The 14,809-nt window shown below is 36.8% G+C and overlaps 1 protein-coding gene across 1 annotated transcript in view; it reads right to left on the bottom strand.

The window, feature by feature from the left end:
• LOC144959184 (uncharacterized) overlaps positions 1 to 14,809 on the bottom strand; it is a 131,124-nt gene that overhangs the window by 76,861 nt on the left and 39,454 nt on the right. Inside the window, exons 21-29 of the mRNA XM_078891727.1 lie at positions 14,449 to 14,522; positions 11,841 to 11,952; positions 10,666 to 10,734; positions 9,042 to 9,157; positions 6,907 to 6,973; positions 5,326 to 5,378; positions 2,926 to 3,077; positions 1,785 to 2,030; positions 988 to 1,095 (exon numbers count right to left, since the gene is read on the bottom strand). Coding sequence (XP_078747853.1) covers positions 988 to 1,095; positions 1,785 to 2,030; positions 2,926 to 3,077; positions 5,326 to 5,378; positions 6,907 to 6,973; positions 9,042 to 9,157; positions 10,666 to 10,734; positions 11,841 to 11,952; positions 14,449 to 14,522 — 997 coding nt within the window. The remainder of the gene's footprint in view (positions 1 to 987; positions 1,096 to 1,784; positions 2,031 to 2,925; positions 3,078 to 5,325; positions 5,379 to 6,906; positions 6,974 to 9,041; positions 9,158 to 10,665; positions 10,735 to 11,840; positions 11,953 to 14,448; positions 14,523 to 14,809) is intronic.

The raw sequence follows: 14,809 nt of genomic DNA, 5'->3' as shown, positions 1-14,809 counted from the left end.
GACTTTGTGCATGGTAATTCAACTGTGAAATCAATGAGTTCAATTTTGTGAATTTTTTTGTTCATCTTGTTGTTTTTCTTCACAGAATTAATCATTCATCAAATAATAATAAAGATAACAATAATAATGATAATGATGATGATGATGATGATGATGATGATGATGATGATGATAATAATAATAATAATAATAATGATAATAATAATAATAATAATAATAATAATAATAATAATAATAATAATAATAATAATAATAATAATAATAATAATAATAATAATAATAATAATAATAATAAAAAAATAATAATAACAATAATGATATAATAATGGGTATAAATTAACGAAGTGGCGAGACGTAATCAAAGACGCCTGGCCCAGTTGTCTGCTCGTACACCACTACGGTTAAATTTTAATTTACAGACTAGCTGTACTTAGTCTGTTTTACACCCCCCCCCTCACACACACACACACACACACACACACACACACACTTCGTATGAAAGGAATGAAATTTTATCCCAAATAAAAGTTTTCCTTTTCAACTAATATTAAGTAAGAGATATAGATAAATATATCTTTTTTACAAATCAGTATTTGTGCTGTTTGTCAGTCTAATCTAGCCATCCTTAAAGTACAGCTGACCTAGCCATCTAAGTCTTTGAAAAAGAAATGTGAACAGTGGAAGAGTAGGTGACGATTATGATGATGCTGATGAAGATGATGATAATGATGATGATTATGATGATGATGATGATGATGATGATGATGATGATGATGATGATGATGATGATGATGATGATGATGATGATGATGATGATAATGATGATGATGATGATGATGATGATGATGATGATGATGATGATGATGATGATGATGATGATGATGATGATGATGATGATGATGATGATGATGATGATACATGTATGTGCTGATTATGGCAATGGTGGCAACTGATAGCAGTAAAGTCTATAATGAGATAAATACTTACCTCTAATAGTACTGGGAGTGAGCTCTTTGCCGTGTAGCCAGATTAAAGGTTTGCGGAAATAGAGTAGTGAGTCTTCTCTGGCAAGTCTTAGATCTTTAGAGGTTGGTGCTGAGATTGGACGTGGAAGTAAAAAGATGATATTTGTATTAGTATGATGTTATTGTCTAGTGGTAAACATTCAAATACAAGCGATGTTGAGGGTAGCCACAGACAAGAACAGTAATAATAACAACACTGACAATAATATCGTATATACAACAATAATAAAAAATAGCAACGGAATGACAGCATGCAATAACCACTGGAAAAGCGGAACCAGGAAAGGCTGGTGTATCAACAAAAACAACATCATCAACAACAACAAAATCATCCTCAATATATAAAAAAATCACAAAGATCAACATCTCTAAAATCAAAATGAGCAACTACAGAAACGGCAACAAACAGTGGCAGTGACACCAGCAGCCAGAAACAATAATAAAACCGCCACTACCACCACCACCTCCACCACCACCAACAACAACAACAACAAAAACAACAACAACAACAACAACAACAACAAGAAAAATAACAATAACAACAACACCAATAATATCTTGAGCTTGAGTGCTTTTTTTTTTCATCTGATATTTTATATTTCGTAATATCCACTTAACGTGCTCAAAGAGCTTTACATGTGGCCCCCAGCCAACAACAAAACTTAACCCGTAGTACGAGACATGACGCATGTTAAGTGATATTACAACAACTAAAACAACAATAATAACAACAACAACTTCAACAGCAACAGCACTCACCATCATCCTCGTCTTCATCTTCTTCCTCCAAAGCTTCAGCCACCGATACTTTTTTGATATCCGGGGCCCCAAAATCTGACGGCCTCTTTCTGGACAACCGATTTCCTTTTCTACTCCGAGTCCGCCCACTTTTAGTGTCAGAATTGAGATCATCAGAGGAGTTGTCCCGCTGTAGCGCATTGTTCAGAGACAGACTGGTGTTTTCCCGCGTCAGGGATGGACGGCTATCCGACACGCTAACCGAACCTTCAAGAAAAATGGTTTGAGACAAAAGTAAAAAATACCATTAACCCTCTCCTGACCACCTACAGCAACATCGTAACATTTGTTACGACACAATATACATTTTTTTTTCATTTTACGATTTATTTTGTATATTAAAAACTTTGAAGAATGATCTTTGTTTATTCAATAAGAAGATAAAGTTGTTTTGTAGAGAGCTTGTTTGAGTTTAAAGCATTATTTTTTCTGCTATATAAGCCTGCTATTTTGGGAAAATACTGAAAATGATGGGTAATGAAAGAGTTATTGATAAGAGAGAGAGAAAGAGAGAGAGAGAGAGAGAGAGAGAGAGGGAGGGAGGGAGGGAGGGAGAGAGATAGAGAGAGAGGGTGGGGGTGTGAAGAGGAAAGGAGAGAGATATATATTGACAGATACAAAGTTTGGCATAAGGGGAATTTTGTTTTGTTGTTATTAACAGAACTGTAAACTTTGGACAGTATCAAGTATGAAACGAAAAATGCTTCTTCTGTAGACAGATTCAAAATAATGCCTGATTAATAAAAAAATCAATTCCCGGTTGTTTATTATTAAATTTTAATACACGGGGAATTAAACGGTCAGTTGGCCTAAATCACCCTTTGCATGACAATGATATATGATATGATAGAGAGAGATATGATAGAGAGAGAGAGAGAGAGAGAGAGAGAGAGAGAGAGAGTGTGTGTGTGTGTGTGTGAGAGGGAGAGAGAGAGAGAGAGAGAGAGAGAGAGAGAGAGAGAGGCTTCGGGACGTGTGATATATCTGTTTATGGGTTTATCCTTCTTAATCTGTTTGCTAATTCGTTTATCTATATGTATGTAAGTGTTCCTAGAGGGATACGTATGCCAAATATAGTATTGTAGGAGGATAAGAATCTTACCAATGCCACTGTCTGTAGAGAGGTCAGAGCGCGTGCGCTCTAGGGTCAACAAATCGTTGTCATCATCTACCATTTCCGCTTTGATTTTGACCTTTTGGGTCATTCGAGCCACGAGGTCAGTTGAATATTTTGGGACAGTTTTGGGATCAAACCTTGATGGGATTGCATGTATAAAATAAAATGGTATAGAAAGAACGAAATTGACGTCACTGTTATTTTTTTATGTTTTCGATAGCCATTTTAATGAGTATTTTTCACTAAATTCTATCAATCAGAATATAAACGTTTAAGGTTACACATCGTTTAGATGTGCTGGTACATTATATCTGATTGGTGGATATTGTGGCCATGTTAGCTAAACACATAGCATCATTACAAAATAATTTAAAGATTAACTAAAGATATCATTCAAAAAGGGATATATCCTTGCCAAAACTTATAAAGCTTTCATTACTTTGTCTTTTTTATATTTTGGACGTTTTGAATTTACTTGTGAGACGATGAGTGCATGTCAGCGCTAGTGAAATAGGACAACAGTGTTAAAGATTGAAGGGAACGAAATTGACGCCACCCAGCTCTTTGTTATTGTTTTCAGACAGCCATTTTAATGGTTTGTACTAACTGAATTATATCAATCAGACAATAGATAGTGTGGGCTTGGCTAAGAAGCTCACAACATTGCCATCCGGAAAGTACAACGGACCAACACACAAAACTATGTGTAACCATAAACATTTATAGTCTGGATAATACAATTGAGTGAGAATTACTCATAAACGTGGATGGCAAAAAGCAATAACAAAAACCCGAGTGACGTCATCTTCGTTCTAACTATAAACGTTTAAGATTACCCATAGTTTTGTAGGTTATATCCAGTTGGCAGATGTTGTATTTAATCTAAGTCTAAGTACATAGCATCAATTTACAAAACTGAAAACACAATAAATTGTTGTGATTTTATAATTACAATGGATATTCTCTCAAAGTACCGAAAACAATTCATAACATCAATGTTGAAACAGGCCCATAATAATCGCTTTCACTCGCCTCCAACGTGTGCAATAGGCTTCAACAATCGTGACGTCACTTAATGGCGCATAGTAACTTCGTAACTGGTTCTAAACTACCTAACAATGGCGGACGCCCTTATGAAAAATTTCTCTGACGAGCATAAAAGTGTATCCAGAGGAGAGAAGCATTATAAATATGATCATGTTTTTACTTTTATACAATCTGATCACAAGACATATGAAACGTTCTAGCCAGCAAGAAGAATAAAAAGAAACCCGTTTAGAACCCCGCTGGTCGCCGTTGCTGGGCGACGTGACATCAAACTATTGAATCCAATTTTACACCTGAGTACGGTGAGAGAATGTGAGTAAAGCGTCTTTTCCAAGGACTGAACTATGCGCCGAGCGAGGCTCGAACCCAGGACCTTCCGATCCGAAAGCGAGCGTCATACCACAAGACTACATAGCCGCACATTTAAGGGGCGGTTTGGGTCTAATTATTAGGAAAATCCTTCGAAAAATTGATTTTGAGATTTTGATGGAAAATGATATTTTATTATCTTAGAAATAATATAATTGAAGTCCAAATTCTTAAAGTAGACTATAAAGGCACGAAAAGCACAGTCGAAAATGGTACAGGTAGTACGAAAAGTGTGAAAAACGGGAAGCTTTTTTGCTATTTTCTCAATATGTCATTTTTCCAAGGGTGTGGGATACTGTGTCAAACGTTTCTCAGAATCTATTCAATGAAATTGTCTGAAAATTTCCACAGTTATCACAGAGATATGTATTATGTCACGTCAGAGAGATTTTTTTTGATTAGATATGTGAATTTTGAATTATAATCCTAGTTCTGAATTTTTAAGGTCAATTTTTTCATAACATTTTGATTCTCAACTTTGTAATGTTCTAATAAAAATTCCGTGAGCTAAAGCCGTAAAACCTCTCTGTGGTGACACACTATGGTACAATGTTGACAAGAGGGATGAATATGGAGGTCATTCCTTCATTAGTTTTTGTGGAACGTTTGCCACAAGATTGTTATATTTTTTGAAGTCAGGCCCCCAAATTAGGTCGCAAAATGGGTATCAACACAGATAATTAACATTTTTCACCATAAATGTTGTTTTTTAACCTATAATGACGATACAGAATGATTAAAACCGCCCAATATTTGTAATTACATTTTTTAAAGAAAAGACCCAAACTGCCCCTTAATAGTTCTGATATCCTAATGCAATTATGGGCTAGTTATAACATTGTTTTAATGGATAATGTCATTTTGCGTTGTGAGTTATCTCATTACAACAACGAGCCCATAACAATTTTTGGGTTATCTCATCTGTAAATAATCTGTAAACACGTCGGTATCAACGTATCATCAACTCACCACAGCCTTTTCCTCTTGGTGTTTAATTCTATCGGTGACTCTGTCAATTCATCCTGGGAAACAAAAAATCAAATCAAGAAAATCATACCTACGACCATTTTTTAAATGCTATTACAATAGGCTTCAACAGTCGTGACGTCAGTTCCCCCATAATGACGCATTGTAACTTAGTAACTGGTTCTAAACTATCGGAACAATGGCGGACGCCCTTATGAAATATTTCTCCGACGAGCATGAAAGAGTATCCAAAGGAGAAAAACATAAATCTGATCATGTTTTGACTTTTACACATTCTGATCACATGACATGTGAAAAAGTTCTAGCCAGCATGAAGAATAAAAAGCGCCGATTTTCTTTGTTTAGAACCAAGCTGCTGGGCGGACGTGACATCAGACTATTGAATCCTATTATTCATTTGTGACCCATCGACTCAAAACGGTGTTATGTCAGGACGGTTAAGATGTTAAAAAACTGAAATTTTGATAAAAAAATATCAAAATTTTAAAAATCAAAAAACGCCCATTAGATATGTCGTCTAGGCATTCCATGAAGGAATATCCGTAATCAATCAAACAATAAAAAGGAATGTTGGAAGATCACAGAGAGTATCATCCAGAAACTTGAAGTATTTCAAAACAAATGTTTGCGACGAATCTTCAAGATATTTCTGGCCAAAATTAATTTCAAATGAGGACATGAGAGCGAGAACTGAAGAGGAGTCTCTGTGGAGAGTCTCATTAATAGGATAAGTTGGCAATAGTTTGTGGCATGTCTGTTGCAGACCTGATGAAACACTGATAAGAAAGGTTCTGCGATGGACACCCCAAGGAAAGAGGAAGCTTGGCCGCCCCAAGGAGACTTGGAGACGTACCGCAGAGAGGGGACCTAAAACAGAGAGATCTGTCCCTCGAGATGGCTCCAAGAATAGCTGCTGACAGGACATGGTGGAGATCCCTTGCATCGCCTCAAGTGCCAGCAGGTCCGGAGAGGATTGAGTCAGTGAGTGAATCATACAAGATGTCTGATGTCAACAGGAATCACCCATATGGTCCAAAGTGAGCAAATTGGGGGGTAATAATCTTGCCCAAGGAAAGAAACGAAAGTGCCTAAAGCGGGGTTCGAACCCGGGACCTTCCGGGTCGTCCCAGTGCAATGCCTTAATCACGAGTGGTTAAGAAATATTAGTCTAGGGTTAAGATTCCATTCTGTATTGAAGAGGATAATTATGGAATTTCTTCAATTGGGAAAAAACTAAAGTTCTAATGATGATGATGATGATGATGATGATGATGATGATGATGGTGATGATGATGATGATGGTGGTAAGTAAGATGATGACGATGACGATGATGATGATGATGATGATGATGATGATGATGATGATGTTCAGGAGAATGAGCAGGATGATGATGATGATGATGATGATGACGATGATGATGATGATGATGATGATGATGATGATGATGATGATGATGATGATGATGATGATGATGAAAATGATGATGATTAAGGACGATCATACTCATGATGGTTTCAATAAAACAGCCAAAGTTAAAAGAATTGATAATAAATATAACTAACCTGAAATATCATAGATGACAATTTCTCTAGATAGTACTGTGGCAGATACTTCGTGACAGGTACCATCCTGATTAGAAATCAATAAACATAATAATAGAAGGATTTATGTGAGCCTCCAACTTTGATCAGAATTATATCGCGTGAAGATGAACTCAATTCTTTTTTTACAACTGAGTTTTTATATAGCGCAATATCCACTAAACGTGCTCAAAGCGCTTTACAAGAGGTCCCTGGCGAACAGCAACATTTAACATTTAGGAAGGGACACGATGCATGTTAGGCGATATTACAAATTTTTTTTTCGGACAGCGACAACGCTGTTAACGGCCAGGTAATCATTTTAAACCTGAGTAAGGTGAGAGAATGTGAGTAAAGAACCTTTTCCAAGGACTCGACTATACGCCGAGCGAGGTTGAACCCAGGACCTTCCGATCCGAAAGCAAGTGTCATACCACAAGACCACATAGCCGCACATACAATAACTATTTCAACATAATCGACTTCAATATGGAACTGAAAAAATATCTTTATTTATCCCATAGGGAAAATTTGTCTCTCGGATCTATTCCAAGGGAAGACTGTAATAAACCAGGCGTTAGCCGCAGTGCAGCGCCGCAAACTGAGCTAGTGCGAGGTGACTTGTTCAAGGCTATACAGGGAAACGGATATTTGAAGTCGTTACCTTTCGTGTACGAAGCAAAGATCGTACCGCTAAGCCACACTACCCCTGAGCTGAACAAAAGTGTGATGTAAAAAAGCTGGTTCCAATCTCATTAAAATTGTGTAAAACCACTCTTTCGGAAGACTGAATACATACCCTGTTGTAAATGATCTTCTGATTTCAGAGTGATGGCATGTTATTTTCTAGTCTAAATATGTGTCAGAGAAAGACATAATCAGTCGGAAGGTGAAAATTTTGGGGTTACATTTTTTGGTATTTTCTGAAAGAATATACTCTTCAGAGCATCTTAAGATTTATTAGAACTAACTCGGTCAAATGTATGGGAAAGGTATCTAGCAACGTTTCTTTAATTCCATACTTTTTCAACTGAACTAGCTGTAAAAATATTTAGAAGTGAAATTAAGCTTTGATATTTTCCCAAGATGTACAAAAAGGGTTGATTTAATCATTTATAAGCGGGTGGTTGGATGGGAGCATCACCCTTGAATCATATACCTATGATGTTCGCATGGGTGTACGATCCGATAGTGATGTCGTTTCTTTTTCTCTTTACTAGCCTATCCTGCTTCTTTGGTTTGTGATTGTATTTTTGACAGGGGATATTTTTTTTTTCTGTAAATATTCTGCCTGTTTGTTCTTGGTTATTTATAATTTAGCTTATGATATCTTTAGGTTATGATTTTGATTTACATTTGTACTATTTTTGTTAGATTGCTTGTTTTTTTGTTTCAGCGGTCTCTCATATAACCTCAATTGTGTTGGAAGAGACCTAAAGCAACAAACAAACAAAAATCATTTATAACAAGAACTCATTTTGGATAAAAATTGATCTTCTAACGAAACTTGGCAATAGCTCAGTTCAAACCTTTTCACCATCCGACTGATTATGTTATTCACTGTAACATTTGTGCTGCAATATGTAGCCTATTCATTATTAGTTCCCCGAAGGCTGCTTATCTACACACTTTCAAGGATTTCGGAACCGGTAAAGTATAAAGTGTGACATCACGACTCTTTACCTATTAGAAAGAATACCTATATTCCGTTCTGCCAAAATATTGAACATTATAAAATTTCAAACTGAAAATGCTAAAAACATTAATGAATCTTAAAAAAGCCATTGACAGGGAAATTTGTGGCTTAAAATAAGCATATGACTGCTCTGTGGTAAAACAAAAAGTATGCCCTTCCGCCACGACACCATAAAATATCGTCGCATAGGCATTCCATGAAGGAATAGAGATATTTCATCAAACAAGATGTCTGATGTCAACAGGAATCACCCATGTTGTCCAAAGTGAGCAAATTTGGGGTTAATAATCTTGCTCAAGGAAAAAAACCAAAGTGACTGAAGCGGGGCTCAAACCCAGGAACTTCCGGGCCACAGTGCAATGCCTTAACCACTCGGCCACTTCGCCCCCTGTGGTAAATCATACTTTAAAAGGATACTCACAGAACTCTATTCTGGAAACCAATTAAAATGTCCCCTCGTGTGTTTAAGAAACAGACAGAATTGACCGCTTGACCAAATGACATTTCCCTGACCAGCTTGTTGTCTGTGTCCCATAGCTAAAGAAAAAATATAAAAAGAATGAAATGAGATATAAACGACGTGTACTTATTAGCAGGTCTGATAACCCAAATTATTATGGGCTCATTGTTGTAAATAGAAATACTGTCAAACCAACCCAAAGTATTGTCCGTTAAAATAATGTTAAAACAGGCCCATAATGTCGTTCGGATATCAGACCTGCCAACATGTGTACCTAGGATATAAACGCATCTCGAGCATTTATTAAACTCATTATCCATTAAACGGGCTCAATGTGCTTTACACGGAATCCCAAGCCAACTTAAATACTTAACATATAAGGCACGCAAGACATAACGCCTGTTTGACGATATGACAATTTTTTTTTCTTCGATAAAGATAACGCTGCTAACGGCAAGATACTACTCATTTACACCTGAGTGCGGTGAAAGAATGTGAGTAAAAAGTATTTTCCAAAGACTCAACTTAGACCCATACAGAGCTGTTTGTTTGTTTGTTTTTAAGGTCATATCAGCGCCAGTAAAAGGGAGAAAAAGGGATAGTAAAAAGTTCTAGAATTACAATTAAAGCACCCAAGAGAAAGTAAGACAAAGGGGAACTGGGAATGGGAACAAATAGGGATCAGATGTAGATTTCAAGAGCATACCATCAATGTACTTAGTTTGAGATCACCTATAAGTCTCATCCGGACACAAGCACAAAATCCAACAAAGAAAAATACACTCAAATGATTACATTATACATTCAAAATATAAAATATAATAATACATAACAGAGAGGTGATTTACAAGGGGGGAAAATATCATCTCCCAAAACAATAACTATACTTTTGACTGTTTCTCTCCCAGCCAGGACTCCTGCCAAGGCCAGGACAAAACCAAGTAATCTCATTCCAAGACAAAGACAGAAAGCATGTTGAAAAACAGAAGAGGATAGAAGACACAGTGCGTACTCCCCTGCCTACTATGGGAGGTCAGGAACCCCACCCAGCCACACAGATCAGGATTGGAACAAGGGACCAACCGGCCCAAAGACGAGTGTCATATCACTGCATCGAGGTGCATCGACAATAGTAATCAGTTTGAAAGAAAAAATGTCTCATTCTACTAAATCCCTGTTGTGAGCATTTTTCTTTGAATTAAAGAATCAAATTTTATCATTCCAAGGAGACAAGTTATTTGGATTGTTTTGATGTCAAAAGCGTCCTATCCAGAAGGCAGGGGAAATTTGTTGTCGCTTTATGCTAGATCATTAAGGGAATAATCAGATTACAGTTTTTTGGTTTTTTTAAAAAATATTTTCTCTTTTTCCGTTTATAATTGAAAGGAGACAACTCAGATATAAGAGACAACTAAAGCACGCCTGTTTGAGTGACGTCCCTTGATTATCTTTTTAAAATTCATTTTTGTTTGTTCTCCAGTCACTCACTGTTCAAACACAACAGAAACGGATAACCGTTTCCAAGCAAGACCTTAGAATTTCGACTTATCAGGAATGTTAATGTGTAATATTTCTCATGTCTCACCTTGACGAATCCATCACAGGCACACGTCACAAACAGGTTGAGTAAAGGACACATATCTAAAGCCGTTATCTGGAAGTATAATAATAATAATAATAATAATAATAATAATAATAATAATGATAATAATAATAATAATAATAATAATAATGATAATAATAATATAACAATAATAAATAATAATATAATAATAATAATAATAATAATAATAATAATAATAATAATAATAATAATAATAATAATAATAATGATAATAATGATAATTATAATAATAATAATAATAATAATAATAATAATAATAATAATAATAATAATAATAATAATAATAATAATAATAATAATAGTACGAATGAACGAATATGGCTGCGCTATCTCTATGGACACTTGCCGTGTCCATTGTGTATTTTACTTCGAGTCGTCAGTCTGTTTCTAGTATCCAGAATAGTATAGTAGTCTTGAACGTCTAAGTTTGGAATTTCCAACCAAATCCTAAATAGCACTGCGGCTATGTGGTCTAGTGGTATAACACTCGCTTTCGAATCGGAAGGTCCTGGGTTCGAGCCTTGCTAGGCGCATAGTTGAGTCCTTGGAGAAGGCTGTTTGCACACATTCTCTCACCTTACTCATATGTAAAATGAGTACTTGGTATTTGATTTTAAAAATAAATGTAAAAACAAACGAAAGTAATAGTAAAAGTAAATGTAAACAAACAAAATAACGACAAATTTATAATCTCTCTTGTTCCTGAGATTTTAATAACAAAACAATTTGAGCTTTTATATAGAGCAACATCCACTAAACGTGCTCAAAGCTCTTTACAAGGGGTCTCTGACCAACAGCAACACGTAACATGTGGAAAGAGACATGACGCCTGTTAGCGGCCAAGTACTCATCTTACACATGAATACGGTGAAAGAATGTGAATAAAGAGCTTTTTCCAAGAACTCAACTATGAGCCAAGCGAGGCTCGATCGAACCCAGGAACTTCCGATCCGAAAGCGAGTGTCATACCACAAGACTACATAGCCACACACAAAAAAAAAATTGAATTATAAAAAATGACATTTGTACACACTTTTCATTTTGGATGAATAGAGTTCTTTTTTAATCTATCTATTTAATGCAGATTTACTTTGGTTTTCTGGTTACACACTTGACACACTACCCTCACATCTTACCGTGTCGGCGTGGTCAAAGGAAGAGAAATGAGTGAGTAACACGTATAGACCCTGTAACTTGGATGCGTGCTCGGTCTTGGTCAAACCAGCCAGTCGAAACATCTTGACCAATCTTGTTGTAAAGAAAGAAATTTCATCAATGATAAAATGGCTACTTTGAAAATCGTATCATGTAATGTAATGTAATAATTACTTTCTTTTAAAAAACTTAAGCTGTTATATAGCGCAATATCCATTAAATGTGCTCAAAGCGTTTAACAAGGGATCCATAGCCAACAGTTACATTTAACGTATAGAAGCTCAAAAAAAAGAACAAAATTTATATTAAACACTGAGCGTTTCGGGTTCAAAACCTTTCTTCAGTCAACAACAACAAAAAAAAAGACAAACAATGATACACAAACGCATTGCTAAAAAAATGTCGACAGCTTCTAGCAGCTTAGTGTCGCTTTTACGTAAAGGACGAGACATGTTGCCTTTTAGGCGATATTACATTTTTTTTCAGACTGATGCAACATGTTAACGACCAGGTACTCATTTTCACCTATGTACGGTGAGAGAATGTAAGTAAAGAGCGCTTTCCAGGGACTCGACTATGCGCCGCTCAGAACGGGACTCGAGCCGAAGGCGAGTGTCATACCACAAGAACACATAGCAGCATTATCAACAAAGTGCTGTAAGGCGCTACACATACAAAGACAATATGTGGCATCTCTCGCAAATTCTATGACAACTCAAAAGGCTGTCGGAATAGAAATGTTTTCAAAACTTTCCTAAAATTACTTATCTCGGTCTTTGTCATCAGTGTATTTAAATGATTTTTAAGTCCATGATATGCTATTAAATCACTGAGAGCGGTCGTGGAAAGGGTGAAGAGGATGGGGGACAAGGACGGACACCTGAGAAACTCCACAGAACTAAAAATTGTATGAAGATGAAGTCATTTCTCCCGATGCATATAAGGACAAAAGCAAAACAAAAGTAAGTCTCCGAAGAATTTTAGGAATATTTTTTGCTTGGCAAAATTAGAAATGAAACTCTAAGAAAAAAGACAGACTTAAAAAAAAAGTGCAGATGGAGTTGACTTGGACATGTTGCCAGAACGGAGGCAACTGCTCTGTCAAGAAGAGCACTCGATTGGACGGCTGCTGGCAGACCAAAAGAAACCTGGAGAAGATTGATGAATAAAGACCTTAAATAGGCTGGCCTAACATGGAATAACATCGGTGACCATTCTGCCGACAGACAGGAATGGAAGTATTTAATAGATGCCTTATGAGCCCCATGATGGCTCGATGAGGATTAAGTCACTAAGTAGATAGGACGTGAATGGATCTGGCTTGCGGCCTGATTCGGTGATATGTATTAACCCTCTCCTTACCAACCATAGGAAAATCGTCACATTCGATACAATACAACCAACAATAATTTTTGTCATTCTGATTTCGTGTGTGCATCACAAAATTTTAAGAAAATTTGTTGTTATAGCTGTCATAACTTGACACTGTATTGTAGAGCTCATTTTACTGAATAATATTGTGTATTGAATGTACTTGTCGGTTTTTCTGTTTGAGAAAGAAAACTCTATTTTGGTATTGGGTGGGCATGACGTTTTGGGGAAACTGAAAATGGGTGGCAAGGAGAGAGTTAAAGATTGATATAATATTATACACTTTGATGGTTTCTGTTTCACATTTGAAAAGGAAGCAATAGAACTCCAAAGGACGACATACACACAACAAATCTGCAAGCACCTTTGAACCTGCCAAAATAGGTCCATATACTAAAAAGAATCTATCTATCAGAATGCAGAAGACCGAACAGAATGATGATAATTAATTGCAGGATATATCAAGCCCTAGGGGAGAGTTTGTCTTCAGGGTCTATTTAAATGAAAGAGTGGAATAACCCATGTATCTGCCTGCAGCAGTGCAACGCCGAAAAGTGCGCTAGGGCGGCGACGTGACTCGCTCATGGCTGCACAGTGCGCCAGGGAGTCGAACTCGATACCTTCTGGGTAAGCAGCGAACATCATACCGCTGTGTAGAAAATATGTGTAACCTTTAACGGTTATAGTCTGATTGAGAGATAGGAAGAAATGATCAAACTGTCGGTCTTAAAGCAACAAGGGCTAACCTACACCGGAGACTGGCTCCATCGACCCGTCTCAGAGAAAAGCAGCTAGACCTACCAATGCCAAACTACAAAAAAAATGACAGAGGACGTCGGGTGATTGACATGTGTAGGTCGAGCGGCTCTTCTCTTTATCTGGAAAACGGCAGAGGACGACAGTGCTGGGTCGTTGGAGTTAGTCTCCGGTGTGGGTTAGCTATAACAATATACTTAGTGACGGCAAATTCACCAGTTAAATGGCGTATGCTGGAAACGTTTAAAATTGTATCTTTCCAGAGTACGGCAGTTAACTGGTTGGTAGAAGGGCTAAATTGTTACGCAAGTTTTGCTACATTAGCAACTTTCGTAAAACACTGCTAAATTTGGTTTAGAGGTGTCTTTATTTTATGATTTATGGGCAAACCACGCACCCCCCTTTCAACGCCACTAAAGCCTAACTAAGGGGAGTTTAATAAGAGATGTGTTGACAGTTTACCCATATTCTCCAAAGGCGACACAGATGATATTTTCAAACATGGCAATGTGGGAAGGGGAACCCATACAGTCGATCTGGGGATGAAGGTTGTGATATCGTTCGATGGATGGATGGATTGATTGATTGATTGATTGATTGATTGATTGATGAAGGATCGACAAATGGATTGATTGATTGATGGATGAATGGATGGATGGATGATTGGATGTATGGATAGATGAGTGGGTAGATGTATGAATAGAACGATGGATGGATGTGTGGATGGATGCGTGAATGGATGGATGGGTCAATGAATGAATGGATGTATAAGTGGTTTAATGGATGAATGGATGGATGGATGAGTGGACGGATGGCCACATGA

This window comes from Berghia stephanieae, chromosome 13 (assembly GCF_034508935.2).
Source record: "Berghia stephanieae isolate SIO BIC M18660-M18661 chromosome 13, UCSD_Bste_1.3, whole genome shotgun sequence".
Taxonomy (NCBI): domain Eukaryota; kingdom Metazoa; phylum Mollusca; class Gastropoda; order Nudibranchia; family Aeolidiidae; genus Berghia; species Berghia stephanieae.
The sequence above is the reverse complement of the archived record's forward strand: the minus strand, read 5'-3'. Positions and strand labels throughout refer to the sequence as shown.